Source organism: Pieris napi, chromosome 8 (assembly GCF_905475465.1).
Source record: "Pieris napi chromosome 8, ilPieNapi1.2, whole genome shotgun sequence".
NCBI lineage: Eukaryota > Metazoa > Arthropoda > Insecta > Lepidoptera > Pieridae > Pieris > Pieris napi.
The window spans coordinates 8994868-9009290 of record NC_062241.1 but is presented as its reverse complement, the minus strand read 5'-3'; the positions used below and the strand labels follow the sequence as shown (position 1 = coordinate 9009290).

The 14423-nt window shown below is 32.3% G+C and overlaps 2 protein-coding genes and 1 long non-coding RNA gene across 3 annotated transcripts; 1 reads left to right on the top strand and 2 right to left on the bottom strand.

Annotated features, from left to right (window-relative positions):
* Positions 1-1656: 1656 nt before the first annotated feature.
* LOC125051945 lies at positions 1657-4526 on the top strand. The gene is made up of 3 exons (XR_007117373.1): positions 1657-1786; positions 1899-2085; positions 3722-4526. It is a non-coding gene; the product is annotated as an uncharacterized LOC125051945 (long non-coding RNA).
* Positions 4518-7995, bottom strand: LOC125051943. Its single transcript, XM_047652573.1, has 3 exons — positions 7204-7995; positions 6661-6853; positions 4518-5200 (listed from the first exon to the last, which is right to left on the bottom strand). The coding sequence occupies exons 1-3, from the start codon at positions 7390-7392 to the stop codon at positions 4893-4895; spliced, it is 690 nt and encodes a 229-aa protein (XP_047508529.1). The 5' UTR covers positions 7393-7995; the 3' UTR covers positions 4518-4892.
* Positions 7996-8124: 129 nt separating this feature from the next.
* LOC125051944 lies at positions 8125-12940 on the bottom strand. Its single transcript, XM_047652574.1, has 3 exons — positions 12587-12940; positions 10717-10909; positions 8125-8904 (listed from the first exon to the last, which is right to left on the bottom strand). The coding sequence occupies exons 1-3, from the start codon at positions 12770-12772 to the stop codon at positions 8597-8599; spliced, it is 687 nt and encodes a 228-aa protein (XP_047508530.1). The 5' UTR covers positions 12773-12940; the 3' UTR covers positions 8125-8596.
* Positions 12941-14423: the final 1483 nt, after the last annotated feature.

The following is a 14423-nucleotide window of genomic DNA, read 5'->3' as shown; positions in this document are numbered from 1 at the left end:
AATGGTGAAAGAATTTTCAAAATCGGTCAAGTACTTTTTGAACCAATTCGTTACAAACATACTTACATACAAATCTTTCCTCTTTATAATATTAGTAAAGATTGATTTGCGTTTGTTTGATTGATATGGTGTGCTTTCCTGTTTAGTTGGTAATCACGGGAGCATTACCAACAGTTTAAAAAATCAGAACTGCATAGATAGATATGATAAATATTAGCGAGATTACACCATTATTGTTTTGATTTTTGTCAATGCAAAAAACAGTTGAAAAAAATATCACTATTTTGCGCGCTGGTTATGGGTTAGCTGTACTGCCGGGCCGCTAAGTGCCTTCAATATAATATTTAGCCTTTAGGATGCTGTTGGGACTGCCACGCTTTTGCAGTGCCTCGGGAGACAAGTGTACAAGTAGGTTGTTTTTATTTAATTTTTAATTTATATTTATTTGTTGTTGATGTTGGTACTTAAATTAGTTTTAAGTTGTACTTACTAACTAAATGGATTTGAATTATATTTCGGAATAAGTTATAATTATTATTATGAAAGCGTTAAACATGCGAATAACGTGATAATAAAATAAATTTTTATTGAAAAAATTATTGCACGTAAACATGATAAAATAAAAAATGGTTTATTGTTTTTTATCGTTATCTCTGGACGTGAGAATCGTTATCAAGATTATATTGTCCATTTAATAAAGTAATATTTTTTATTTTAAGATTATAAGGTAATGATTTTGTTGCACTATTAATAAAATTAGGTTAGTTAAATTGATTCGCAATTCGCTTTGAATGACATACATAATTGCATTGGATTCTGGTGCTTATATTAACGTAGTCAACTATGAGTTCCTCGCTTGTGATTTAATATTTTCTAACTATATATAAAGTAATATCCATTAACCAAAGAAGAACATGATTACTTAATGCTAAAAGGTAACTGAATTTTTATCAGTTTCTTCTTCTTCTTCAGTCACACTCTCCATTTCTAAAGGTCGCGTTAGCCACCGCACAACTTCCTTCACTTTCCCCTGTCTTCGGTAAGACTCTGGGCGATGTTATGTCCAAAAAAACCCAGTAAGCGTTGATATCAATTTTTCGAAAGCCGATTTTTACCTGTAACCGTCATAGTATTGACACGTTTGTTTCCTTAAATTTATGTTATTATTATTAATTACTTGATATGTCATGTGGAACATAGTGTAATGGCTGCAGCTCCTTACAAACGTTGTGTAAAAAAAAATGGTGATTAAAAAGAGTGGCGGAGAGTTTATTGCCAGTTCTTCTCTCCCGTTCTACACCCTTGATTTAAGAACTGGCAGTAAATGTAAAATTAGCAGCATTAATATGTATTTCTTTACTGACGAGTCATAAGTGTAAATTATGTTACCTATATGATTAAATGATTTTTTACTTCACTTTTACTTAACAGAATATCTTTATAATTTGTCGTTATATTTTGTACGTCTCTACAGCCACACAGTATTAGTTATCAAGTTGAATGATATAAATGATAAGCACAAGATTTGAATTTATTAAGATAAAAGTAATCTTCACGTATTTTAAATGCTTTAACTCTTTTTATCTGAAGAGTAAAACCGACAAGAATGAGTAGTTATAAGTAATAAACGTTGTGTTACATAAATGTTTAGTGAGTTTTGTGTTTTATTATGCGATCGTGTACAGTGCATTTTTTGACATGTATATGTGTGTTTATCACGAGCTGGTTTGCGTTGAAAGACAGCATAAGTGCTTTTCATCTTCATATACTACTTTGCGTTATCGGGGTATGTATAATCAGTCAGTGGCTTACTGGTTTACTTCGAGTTATTATAGAATGTTTTTACACAAAAAGATCAAATTAAGCGAACACAAACTGTATAAACGAATGTATTTCAGTATCAATTGCTAATATCCAACGGAATTAACTGCCTTCATGGAGACAGATGGTTCAGCTCTAGACTTAAAAATCGTCGTCGAATGCACTGGATTTTACAAACTTTAGGGTCTATATTGGCAATACTTGGATCCTGCATTATGATAAAGCAGAAAACGGTTAATTTTACGTCTATACATGGAAAATTAGGTAAGATTTTTTGGGAACTATACCGACCGGTTAATAATCCGGGTTGGAAACCCGGCGAAACTATAATTGATTTTTTTTACTCAGATACCACTTCTTAATTAAATATTGAGATAATAAAAAGTATTTCAGAGTTCCATTTATAATAATCTATATATCCTGTATATGTATGTATCCAGGATTTTTTTTATATTTAAACGACCGATTTCTAAAAGAAAAAAAAGAAAGAAAAACAATCTATGAATAATAATAGTACTAGTTTGATTTCAGTATCTATCTAGTGGCCGGCTGTGGCAATATGCAAATGCTTACAGCTTACTTACCACTAATTTAAGTGACATTACCTCGTCCAATTACTATTTTTATATTCAACGTATTCGCTCCTAAACGCGTATTTTTTTTTAAAGTCTTTGCCATTAGTTTGACATAATATTCAACCAATAAAACCTATAGTCTCTCCGTCATGATATATATATTAGGAACATTTTCACAGCGATCGCATTGTGCGCAAACCATAAATTTTTCATACAAATATTTGCCGCAGATTTTACGGCATTGTTTAATACTACCAAACACGTTGTAATGTTTGAGTCGCGTATCGGTTTCTAACCACACAGTTAGTCAATACATTTCAAAATATCTTACATCAAAACATCTTTAACGATGTTTTCTACGGACTTTTCCTTCCTTAAACAGATGTGTGTGTGTGTGTTAATCTTGCTGACGTCTTCCTAAGATAATATTGAGGTTAATTAGTCAAGATAACATTATTATTGATTTCTAGTGATATCGTAAATTTAAGTTAGGAATTCCTCAACACGTGTAAATTATATCGTACACGCCGTCTATGAATTCGCAAATGAAAGCCAAATTAATTATTTGAATATAAAATAGAAAAACATGTTTTATCCTTTAATGGATTTAACACTTGGTGGTGAAACAGAATCTCGTACGGCACGTCTTAGACCCAAAAATCGATGATGTCAGGCACAGAAGACTACTTCCTTGATTTAAAATGTTGAATTAAATCGAATTAAAGAGCGTAATTAAAGTGTGTTCGCAAGACTCATTACGGGCACGTGTACGCGGCTTTATGCCAATAAATACTTAGTGATAAAAATTAAACATTCTTTCTGGTTTCGATAAAGAATTATAAAATAGGTAAATAAAATTACTAGATAAAAACTAAAATAGTGTGACTATATCTATTTCCTCGATGATAAATAATTTAGTTCGGTAATGTTACTTTTTATCACATTCCGTATGTAATTGAATTATCGGGGGCCCTGAACAAAATTCTTAGCCACACGCGTGACCTGCACAATGTGTTTGGGGCTTTACTTTCTATATAGCTGGAACAATGGAACATCAAATTTCGACATATTTTATATCTAAAGAAAATATGTTTGGTTTTCTTTCTATTCCTTTACATTCTAATGAATATATTATATAAAATGTCTCACGATATTAGATAGATAGAAGCTATTTGAGAAACAAAGGTTACAATGACAAAGGTTTTATAAATAAAATATACTAATCTAAACCTATATTACAATGGAATTAAAAACTCTTTGAATCTCATAATTCACATGTCTCACCGAAATTCAAGATGAAACCGTGCAAATTTTTTTGGTTGCAGCGTTAGCAGCACTCATCTTGACCCTCTTCAGCATTTTCAACGGAGTTACATCGCTGTGCAACGCTTTTCGCCGATTTTCCTTTGTAAAGTACAGTCACCTCTTCTGCGGCACCAGTGCCTTTGTAATTTCCTCAATTTGCCTATGTTTCGGCTTCACCAAGGAGTCTTTTATACGGTGGTCTTCAGAATTCACAGCTTACATTTTGATTCTACTAGTTCTGGTTTATACCGGTATTATTGTGCGGAAACCATATCGTAATGTATGGAGGTTTTTAAACAATAAAACAAATGTTAAATTACATAGAAATCTTATTAGTTATTCAAGGTAAAAAATGTTTGTATACAATATTTTTTGTATCAATAGTTTTTGTAAATGGAGTAAATACTTTTGATATATATTCCATTTTCAATAAGGAATTCTATAAATTTAATTTTAGGATAATGTAAAACATAGGTTACTTTATATTATCTGTAATATTTTGGGTTGTAAACGTAAAATATTGACTGATTAACGACAATAACAATCTGATAAAATATCAATAGTACTTAGTTATTACATTGATTGAATTGAATCGAAATATAGAAAATGTTTCCATATTTTTAAATGTTAATCATACATTTGTATGAAAATAAAAATAACTAGAGGCGATATTGTTTTCGACATATCAATTTTGCGTAAACAGGTATTATTGAAGCTTCAACTAAAATAAAACATTTCCCAGTATTTCATTCAACTGTAACTATAGTTAAGTGATATTATAATATTTTAAAATTGACGTGAATAAATTGAACTATATATTGTTTTGATATTGTTTAATTATTCGCTCATTAATTATACATTTATTTATAATAAGTAAAGATATACATATAGTAAATTTGAAATACTACTGTTATTATAAATCACTCAAAACGTCAAATTATTTAAACAATGCAATGAATTTTCGTCTATATCCGTCCAATGAGCTGTTTCATTGTGTAGTAGGTACTCGCGTTACAAGCCAAGGACGCCATGCACGGACAAGATATTGCTAAATCAAGACTGAATACCTAATAAATAAAATTTCTCGGTCTCTGCCAACAACCAATTGTTATTAAATAAGTTATGAAAATATGAATGTTTAGTTATCTGCATTTGAGATTCCCGTAACTATAGAAGTTATAAAAACACAAATTAGTTGGAAACCAAGTTGTAGGTTTTCTTAAAGAAGTTGATGGTTGGGTTAATAATAATGATAGCAGTGAATGCAGCTGTACATCCTATGAGTGCGTTAGTGAAGTTCTCAGTAGCCCAGTCCCGGAAAAAGACTTTGTCGAAACCGTAGCACAGGCTGATGGAGGCAGCAGCAAAAGCGACTATTCCGAAACAGATGTGGGTGATTTTAGAAATGTTTCCGGGACAGAAACGTCGCCATTCGAACGCGTAAAGGGAAGTAAGCCCATTGACGAGACCCACACTGGTGAACACTACGGCTACGAGACCTGGAACAACAAACAGATGTTAGAGAGAATATTCTGCTGCGCAGAACTTCTTTACATTCGGGCTTAGAATTTAGTTAGTCTATGAAGTAGTAATACTACTCGTGTCGTTATTTGTTTCCATGGGGCATGAATGAACTGTGTTTTATTTTACGTTAAGAGGATCGATGATCTGCGGTCTTCTAACCTGACAGTTATTGATACGACCGGTATCGAACACGGGACCTTTAAGTTAAACACATCCATTAACAGCAATTGCAAATTGATCATAATCGTGACCGCTGGTTGGAGTAATTAAAAAGTCTGTCACAAAAATATTTTTGTTTGAGGTGCACGTCATTCTTGAATGAAAATCTGTATCTTATTCCTCATATACATACCAAAGTAGGAGCACAGTATTCACGTAATAACATAACATTCCAAATATATACGGTCTACTTATCTTCATGAATATTTATCCTTGGACCGATTAATATTTGGCAGTGTAGAGACAATGACGAGTAAATCCATGTTATCTTATATTGGGATTTAGATATATTCGAACTTTTTACATACATTAGCACTCTTTACATCAAACGCCAAAGTCGCCGAAGACTGTTTCATTTATTTACAATCAGAGCAGAGTTAGCCTAGACCTCAACCATCAGGTCATGCTGTCATACCTACACATTTTTCGACTGATTTATACAATCAATACTTCCTTATATGGTGAACAAAAAATTGTAAGGAAAACAGAATTCAGATTTACAACTTTAGATGACGTGTATCAGACACAAGTAGGTGATGCTTACATAGAAATAGAAATCTGAAAACACGACCGATGTTGAAATTTTTACATTTATCATATTTTCTTTTTTTGAAGTGAAACTTCTTAAGGCGCATGAGCGTAAAATTTTTACGGAACGTCATGAAGATGTGCAGCGTTTTTGTCCAAGAAAAGCGAGAGAGCGATTGAGACCAATTGAGAGAGAAAGGTTAATTACCTTATAGAAATTTTGTTTTTAAAATTAAAATTTTGTAAAGATAATTTTATACATTTTATGCAAAATAATTTATTGAAATCTCAAATGACGAATTGTAACTTAAAATGCCACGGGTTTTATTATCGTAGAAACAAATTTAAAAAAAAATATTATTTGTATTAATTTTCGATACTTTTAATATGTTAATGACAATTAATTTCATTAAATTCCTAACATATCTTCCTTTTTCCCTCCCTCTAAGTATCGAAAATCTAAAGTTTTAGATTTGTATAAATATGAACAAGAGTTAAAAATTCGTTTACCAAAGATGTTTCACTTCTGACATGTGTACTTTGTACGCACGCACTTTTTTTGTATTATTTTGAATAGTTATCAGATACGAAACTGAAGTACCGAAATGAATAAAATTGGCTCGTTAAACTTCACACAAGAGATCGATGATAATTCATTTTAACTTAATAAACAAGATTAAAGAATTACCAAATTGTCCATGTAAAGTGTTGAAATTCTGAGTCTTGTCCGACATCTTGATGAAACTACCACCGAGTGCCAAAACAGAGCCGATAACTTGAAGAATGGTATGCGCTCGTCTCTTGTCTCTGAATCTTAAAACTCCGGACCAGCCATTGTCAGCGGATAAACTAAGTATAGCTTCCGCCATGAGGAGTTGGTACTAAAATAAAAAGTTTGTGTTCCTTAATTGTTCAGCATTGCGTAAGATTGCATTTTAGGTTTTCAAGATGATTTCTTAATCTACGTATATATGTCAGTCTTACTATGTTTTGGGTAATTTATCTGATTTCAAGTGCATTTCATTGCAAAGATTAAAAAATTACATTTTGTAGATTTGACTAAAACAATAAATTGTTGTCTATTTTATAAATCACTTTATTTATAATTATATTATTATTATTATTTATTAATTAAAATGTATAAACTTGAGCTACACATAAATAGAAAAAGATTTTAATATTTATCTTGATTTAAGTACGTTATGACAATCTTAATTGAAATTCCACTTACCCCAATAACACATAACACTATGTGCAGCGCAGTTTTTCCCAACGGCAATCCATTGCTAAAGGAGAAAATAAGACAAATTCCCACAACTAAACCAATCAAAAGGTGGGCTAGAATGTTTAGCGTTGCCTGAAAAATCTTCAGTACATATGGCGCACCTTCGGCCTTACTACTCTCGATGTCCACTGTCATTTTATCTGTCCGCGAGAAGCGCTTAAAGATGAGTGGTTTCCACTAAATTCCATTATTTTATTTATGAGCGCGAATATCGTTTTTCTTATCTCGTTCGAGATTAATTTGACATGGAAGGGCTGAGTTAATGGATCAGTACGATAGTGGAGTTTGCAAATCTAGGGACTGAGATATGTAAAATATGTGTATACTATATATGGTCGTAATATCAATTGGCATTTTCGAATAATTTTCCATTTTACATAGTCTGAAAAATTACAATAGATAAAACTATTTTCAAGTAGAATATTACATAAAAACAATTTAAATATTAAAAAGAATACTTACTTTTTAGTTCACTTATATGAATGTAATTCATTTCTACATTAATTCATCACAAAACAAATTTATTATTATGAATCGTATTAATAATTATGCTTATAATAATCAATCAAATGTATGGTGATATTTTCCTATCAACGATATATAATGAAACAAATTTTGTACTTATTTTTTAATCGGTAAAATTAAATAGTACATTTTTATAATAAACGGAAACAGAATTAAATTTTTAGGTTTGTCTAGTTATCGTGATGCATAACAGTAGTTTCATATGAAGTATTTATGTATTGTTAGTCTAGATGGTTATTGGCCTTAGTTTGGAATACTAACAAGCAAATTTCATCGTATAATATTTTCGTATCAAATTATTCATACAAATATTTTCGTTAAGAAAATGTTCTTGATGACATCGGTAAAATCTAATTGCACTGTTTTCATTTAAGTCGTCCTTTGTTTCGTTTTGTCATAGTGAACGAAGAAGATAGATCAACTTTAGGTAAAACAGCATTAAACTATTTAGCTTTAAAGAAAAAAAGGATGACGTAGGCATTACGCCTACGTGACGTAATACGTTTTTGTTAATGTTACTTATCATCATAAATATAGAGTACGACAACAGATGTAACTACTATTATTCATTATATTAATAAGTATTTCTCGAGTTATACTCGAGTAATAAAGTATATATATATTTATACAAATATAAAAAATATCGTGATAATGTGATGTATCATGTTCATGTTACTATTATTGCTTCATTAATATCCTGTTAGTGAGATTCCATACTGTTTTACTTTTATAGGGTCGTATTACAAAACTTTCAATAAATGTTTAGACAGGAATTCAAAGTATATGTTAGTCCAGAATTCGGCATACCATGAAACTAATTACTCACTAATTGGTAGCTTTTCTTTGCAAAGTTAATAACAGGATTGATAATAATGATAGCAGTAAAACAGGCTGTGCAGCCTATCAAAGTATGAGTGAAGTTATCGGTTGCCCACCTTCTGAAGAACACATAGTCAAAACCATAGCACAAACAGATAGAGGCTGATGCGAAGGCGACAACTCCAAAGCAGATGTGAGTAAGTTTCGAAATGTTTCCTGGACAGAATCGCCGCCATTCAAATGCGTAAAGAGAGGTTACACCGTTGACGAGGCTGACAGTTGTGAAAACCATGGCAGCTAAACCTGTGAATTAAATATTAATAGATACGAGTAAACGGTACACAAAAAGTTATATTTGCAAAAAGGCAGCGAAATAAATGCTTGCGGAATTTATCGACACCTTTCATTAGAATCTAATTCAAAATAACGTCAAATAGTTATCTGTCAACAATCAGCATTGTTGTCTTGAGTACGTTCGAATAACGGCTGCGGACCAATACTTAATACAAACAGAGACCAGGCCAGGGAGCCAACACAGATAGTCTAGTCGACAAGTTGAAAATGGAACAAAATAGAGATACTGCTCTTAAAATTATGTGCGATAGCTCATTGGATCCGGAATGACGCCTAGGAAAATGTGCTAAAAGCGTGTATTAGCACATAAAAAATTGCAAAAGTTATAGACAATTAAAGATGAAAAAAAAATGGCATTTAGTTTTTTGCCAATATTTAATAAACTATTAATATTTAAGTAATAGTAATAGTTAATAATATCTATTTCAAATAAAGATTCTGAAAGAAGAGGAAATTTCCAATAAAAAACTCCTAACTCCCGGAACTCTATCTCCATTGCTTATAATTTTAATTTAACGCTGAAAATAGGTCTGCGGGTGACATTTTTAGGATTCGCGCGTGGCGTCAAAAGCGACTACGGCACATTAATTAATTTATTTAAGGTATTGAACATTTTTTTTAAATTTGAAAAAATTATGGTGTGTTCTGAACACTATAATTAATTTATTCCCGTTGAAAATTTTACTTAAAGCTAATTTTTCAACAAGTTAAATAATTGTTAACAAACGAAATTTTCTCGAACGACCGTCTTAATTGTAAATGAAAAAAAATGTTTAAATAATGGTCGTAAAAATATTTCGCTTCGTAGAGCCTTTCTTACATACATACTTAACAAGATCGTGCCATAAAAGTTAAAAAAATATTTATACTTTGTTTATAACATTTTTTTTACTTAAACAAAAACTTAAAAATCCATGTAATGTTGTTAAAAAAAATTTTTTTTTCTAAATCATCATATAATCGTTTTTTTATTAATACAAGATATTTATTGATTTGCAAAAAAAAAAATTCCCGCCATTTGTTGATAAATTTTTTTTTAACAAATTGAATAAATCAATATTTAAAAAAAAAATTTTAACACAACTTTATTACATTAAATATTTTATGATTTTTTTAAAAAAATTGTTTCCTTAATTACAATTTTTAATTGTTTATAACCGTTTTTTTTTAATTTTCTATTGTTTAAATAATTAGTTAAAAATTTTTTTTTCTTCTAAAAGTCATAATTGACAGTCTTCTATAAAGTAACAGAAAAAAATTTTTTTTTAATCAACAATTCTATTGTTTATTAACTTACCAAGTTGTTATAAACAAATATTCAACTTTTTTTTATTTTTTTTCTAAAACTTCTAAAATTAACAAAAACAACCATATATAACAAAGTATAGAAAAAAATTAAAGTAAAAGTTAAGAAAAAAGTAAAGTAAAGTAAAAGTTTTTTGATTAAAATTGTATCTAAAGGTACTTCCTAAACAACATACATTAAATTTCAGAATAAAATAAAAAACTGAAACTGTTTCATGATCATTTTTCAATCTAATAGGCAAGTAGGTGATCAGCCTCCTGTGCCTGACACACGCCGTGGAATTTTCGGGTCTAAGACATGTCGGTTTCCTCACGATGTTCGCCTTCACCGTTCGAGCTAATGTTAAATGCGTACATAGAAAGAAAGTCCATTGGTGCACAACCGCGGATCGAACCTACGAGCTCAGGGAAGAGACTCGCACGCTGAAGAATCAAAGTATTTTATTTAGAACTTACCGAATTGCCCATGTAGTGTGTTGAAGTTCTGAGTCTTAATGCGCATTAGTATGATACTACCGGTGAACGCCATTGCAGATCCCACCACTTGCAGAATAGTATGAGCCCTCCTCTTGTCTTTGAATCTCAGGACACCAGACCAGCCGTTGTCAGCTGATAGACTCAGAATTGATTCTGCCATTAGAAGTTGGTACTGAAATAGAAGCATCATAAGAAATTGTTTAAAACCTGTACCTAAAGAGTACTTAAATGTTACAGTAATAGAATATGTTTTATTACTAATGCGACTTGACGAGTTTGGAGGATATATATAAACAAAATACATCAAGCTCATGTTCTGTACAATTTAGTGGCAAAAAAAAAATCACTTGTGCTACAACCTACAGAGGGTCTGGGCCTCAGATTTCTGAATCTGTTTCTTGATCATTTTTCAATGTAATAGCCTGTCAGCCTCCAGTGCCTTACACACCGTCGACTTTTTGGGTCTAAGATATGTCGGTTTCCTCACGATGTTCTCCTTCACCGTTCGAGCGAATGTTAAATGCGTACATAGAAAGAAAGTCCATTGGTGCACTGGGTATCGAACCTACGACCTTAGCGATGAGAGTCGCACGCTAAAGCCACTAGGACAACAGTGCTCCTTGGCAGAAATCACTTGATCCAATTCATCGGCAATTGAACTTAAAATGTCTACTAGTTATGTGAGCTGTGTTTGCGCGATTTCAAGACTCCTATGCACTTTGGGCGTTAGTATTACTTTTGGCAAACCTAAAAAATATCACACATATATTATCACAATCACATGATCAGAAACCTTTTATCGAAACTTATACGTTGGGCAATATCAATCAGTGTTCTTTATTATCTTATGGATTTAAAAATTAAATATTTTATCAAAACATAATCCGGGCGTGTTTAGGCGATACGTCTCCGGGAAATGGTTACTTTATGAAGCTGAATACTGAATTACCACGTCTCATTCATTAAATGTAAAACAAAATAACGACCACCTAAACCGTGACACCTAGCAAGATCGAGTTGGCGGGTTTCGGTTAAGAACTGGTGGCAATTTAAATGGGTGGAAGCTTCAGTCCAAAAAACCCAAAAAAACGGATTGCTGCCATACTAGGCTAGAATCTGAAATTCAGCTACATCGGCGACCGGAAACAAATACCCCAGTCTCTGTCTCCAACTTTCATACCACGAAATAGACGCCCATAGAGGGCTCTAACAAACTTTGCTTAGCTACGTAGGGCGGAGTAACGGCGTTTTATTGTTGGGCACGATTTGACCAACTCATAAGAATCGGAATGATGTTAAATTGTGCGGAATCGACAAAAGGGATTCAGAACGAGTTATTTTGATATATTTGCTTATTTGAATTTGAACGGGGCGCTCTCTTCTTAAATTTGTTATTTTTTAAGAGTTTTATCCTCGCCGTTCGGAATTTGCCGAGAGCAGGAGGCATTTGACTAAGAATTAGATACAATTTTAACCTTTTACAAATTCAGCAATATCGGAATACGGTCTTGGGTAGGAGATATGATTTATTTTGCGAATTCCCATATTATATGATAAACCTCGACGTCCGTCATTCCACAACTGACCACTTATTAAGGCACTTTTTACTGTGCAAGGTGCTCATTGAAGTATTCGACGAAGTAATCGTTCAAGATAACAGTGTACCAATTCCTAAAAGGCCGGCAATAGTATACAAAATAAGCGGTGAAATCACATTAGACACATTCTTTTCTTATAAGACAATTATTATGCTATGGTATTAGCTATTTATCGATAACAAATATTAATAGAATATCTAGAGTGTATATTTTTGGTAAAATTCGCATAGTAAAAAGGCTATTTAACTTACCCCAAGTACACACAAAACTATGTGTTGCGAGGTTTCATCCAACGGCAATCCTCTACGAAATGCGAAAATAAGAGATATACCAACAACAATACCAATTAGTAGATGCGAAAGAATATTTAAAGTGGCTTGAAACACTTTGAGAGGATAATTTTCTCTTCCTTGTACGATTTCAGGATCCACCGACATTTTGATTATATCTCGCTTGAGACACTAATTAATTTATTGTAAAATTAAATTTTTAGCACTTTCTCACACGAGTTTAGTATTATAAATGGCGGGTATTAAATTCTATCTAATTATTTAACAGATCGCTAATCATTGATGATCTTATCGCTTTGGAGATTAGCAATTTTGTTTGCTTTCCACTTATTAAAGCATTGTGCCCCGTTGAGTGCCAGTAAGTTATCGAATATCAAATAAGAATAAAGAAATTTAAATACACGTGTAATTATGAACATTTATAGCTTACATTAGGAAGGCCAAGATATTGAAAATGATCAAAGTAAAATCAATTTATTTTTACATGAAATTAAAAAAACATATTTGGAGTTAAAAAAGTATAGGCCTAGAAATATATTTCAAATAAGTGAAAACCGTTTTATTTATTCCATGTATGTGCGTGCGAATCTCATATCTGAGGTCTCAGGTTTGAACCCGGTTGTGCACCTTTTCTCTCTTATAAAATTAATTAATCTTATAAAAGTATAGGCTAATTTTACGCTTTGCACTACTTTCCATACTAGACGAAATATTTTGCATCGGGGCTCGAATAGACGTATTTTTAATTAAATCAAGTTCAGGCTACGTATCTTGGTTGGACATAGGTTGACCTTAAAAGGTCACATTCAGAGTCAAGTTGCCCTAACATTTTTTATACAATGGCGCAGATATATTTTACCTTAGCGTTCAATGCTAATGAAACTCTAGGTAGCCTTCAGATCAATAATCATATATGGAGAGTCATTATTCTTCCCTCGTTAACGTTCAGATACCGTAAATGTTATGATTCGCGTTGTATGGAAAATCTTTATGTCTAGTATGCTGAGTTGTCTATACTAACCTACTTCAACTAATACAATAATTAGAAAATATATTTTTCATTAACATTTTTGAGGTCTTTGATTTCAATCAAATGCCGATAAGAAAAGTCGAGTCATGCAAACGCGTTTCGTTCAAGATAAATTATATCATAGTTATAGACAATGGTAACGATATTAGAAGATCAAAGGGTAAAATTTATCTAATGGACAGTTTGTCGTTTAGTAAATACAGGTGATGATATCGATATTAAGGAAATAAGTGTTGGGAAAAGCGGCATTTGTTTTTCAATAATTGACTTAATCGTAAAGTCAAGATACATTAAGGTGTGTTTTTTTTAACTACCTTGGAATCTATCTATTGAATATATATATGGTATCTATATATCTCCAAATAACACTCCGCTCGGAATTCATTAAGCGAGGGCAGATCTAGGAAGTCTCATTTCAGAGCCCAGTAGAACGTGTCAGAGTCGTGGAGGATATATCGAGCGATAAGGCGAGACGGACTTCACTCCGGGCCACCGCTTGCAACTCTATAAAGCGCAAATTCAGTCCCACATGGAATATGGGCGGGAGCTCCCCAGTACCAGCTCCTTCCAATTGACCGTATTTAACGAAGAGCGATTCGAATTGCGACGACCAGTCACTTTCCGTGCGGCTTGATCCTTTGGCGTTGCGGAGAGATTTGGGGCCCTCTGCATCTTCTACCGCATTTACCATGGAGAGTGTTCAGAGGAGTTGTTCGGTCTAATGCTTGCAGTTGAGTTTCATTATCAGACGTCAAGGTAAAATACAAA

Excerpts from the sequence above, each read along its gene's own strand:
- LOC125051943 (XM_047652573.1), bottom strand. The coding sequence starts at position 7,392 with ATGACAGTGGACATCGAGAGTAGTAAGGCCGAAGGTGCGCCATATGTA. Across the intron at positions 6,854-7,203 it reads TAGTGTTATGTGTTATTGGG|TACCAACTCCTCATGGCGGA; the intron begins GTAAGTGGAATT and ends TTTTTATTTTAG. Across the intron at positions 5,201-6,660 it reads CACTTTACATGGACAATTTG|GTCTCGTAGCCGTAGTGTTC; the intron begins GTAATTCTTTAA and ends TTGTTGTTCCAG.
- LOC125051944 (XM_047652574.1), bottom strand. The coding sequence starts at position 12,772 with ATGTCGGTGGATCCTGAAATCGTACAAGGAAGAGAAAATTATCCTCTC. Across the intron at positions 10,910-12,586 it reads TAGTTTTGTGTGTACTTGGG|TACCAACTTCTAATGGCAGA; the intron begins GTAAGTTAAATA and ends CTTCTATTTCAG. Across the intron at positions 8,905-10,716 it reads CACACTACATGGGCAATTCG|GTTTAGCTGCCATGGTTTTC; the intron begins GTAAGTTCTAAA and ends TTTAATTCACAG.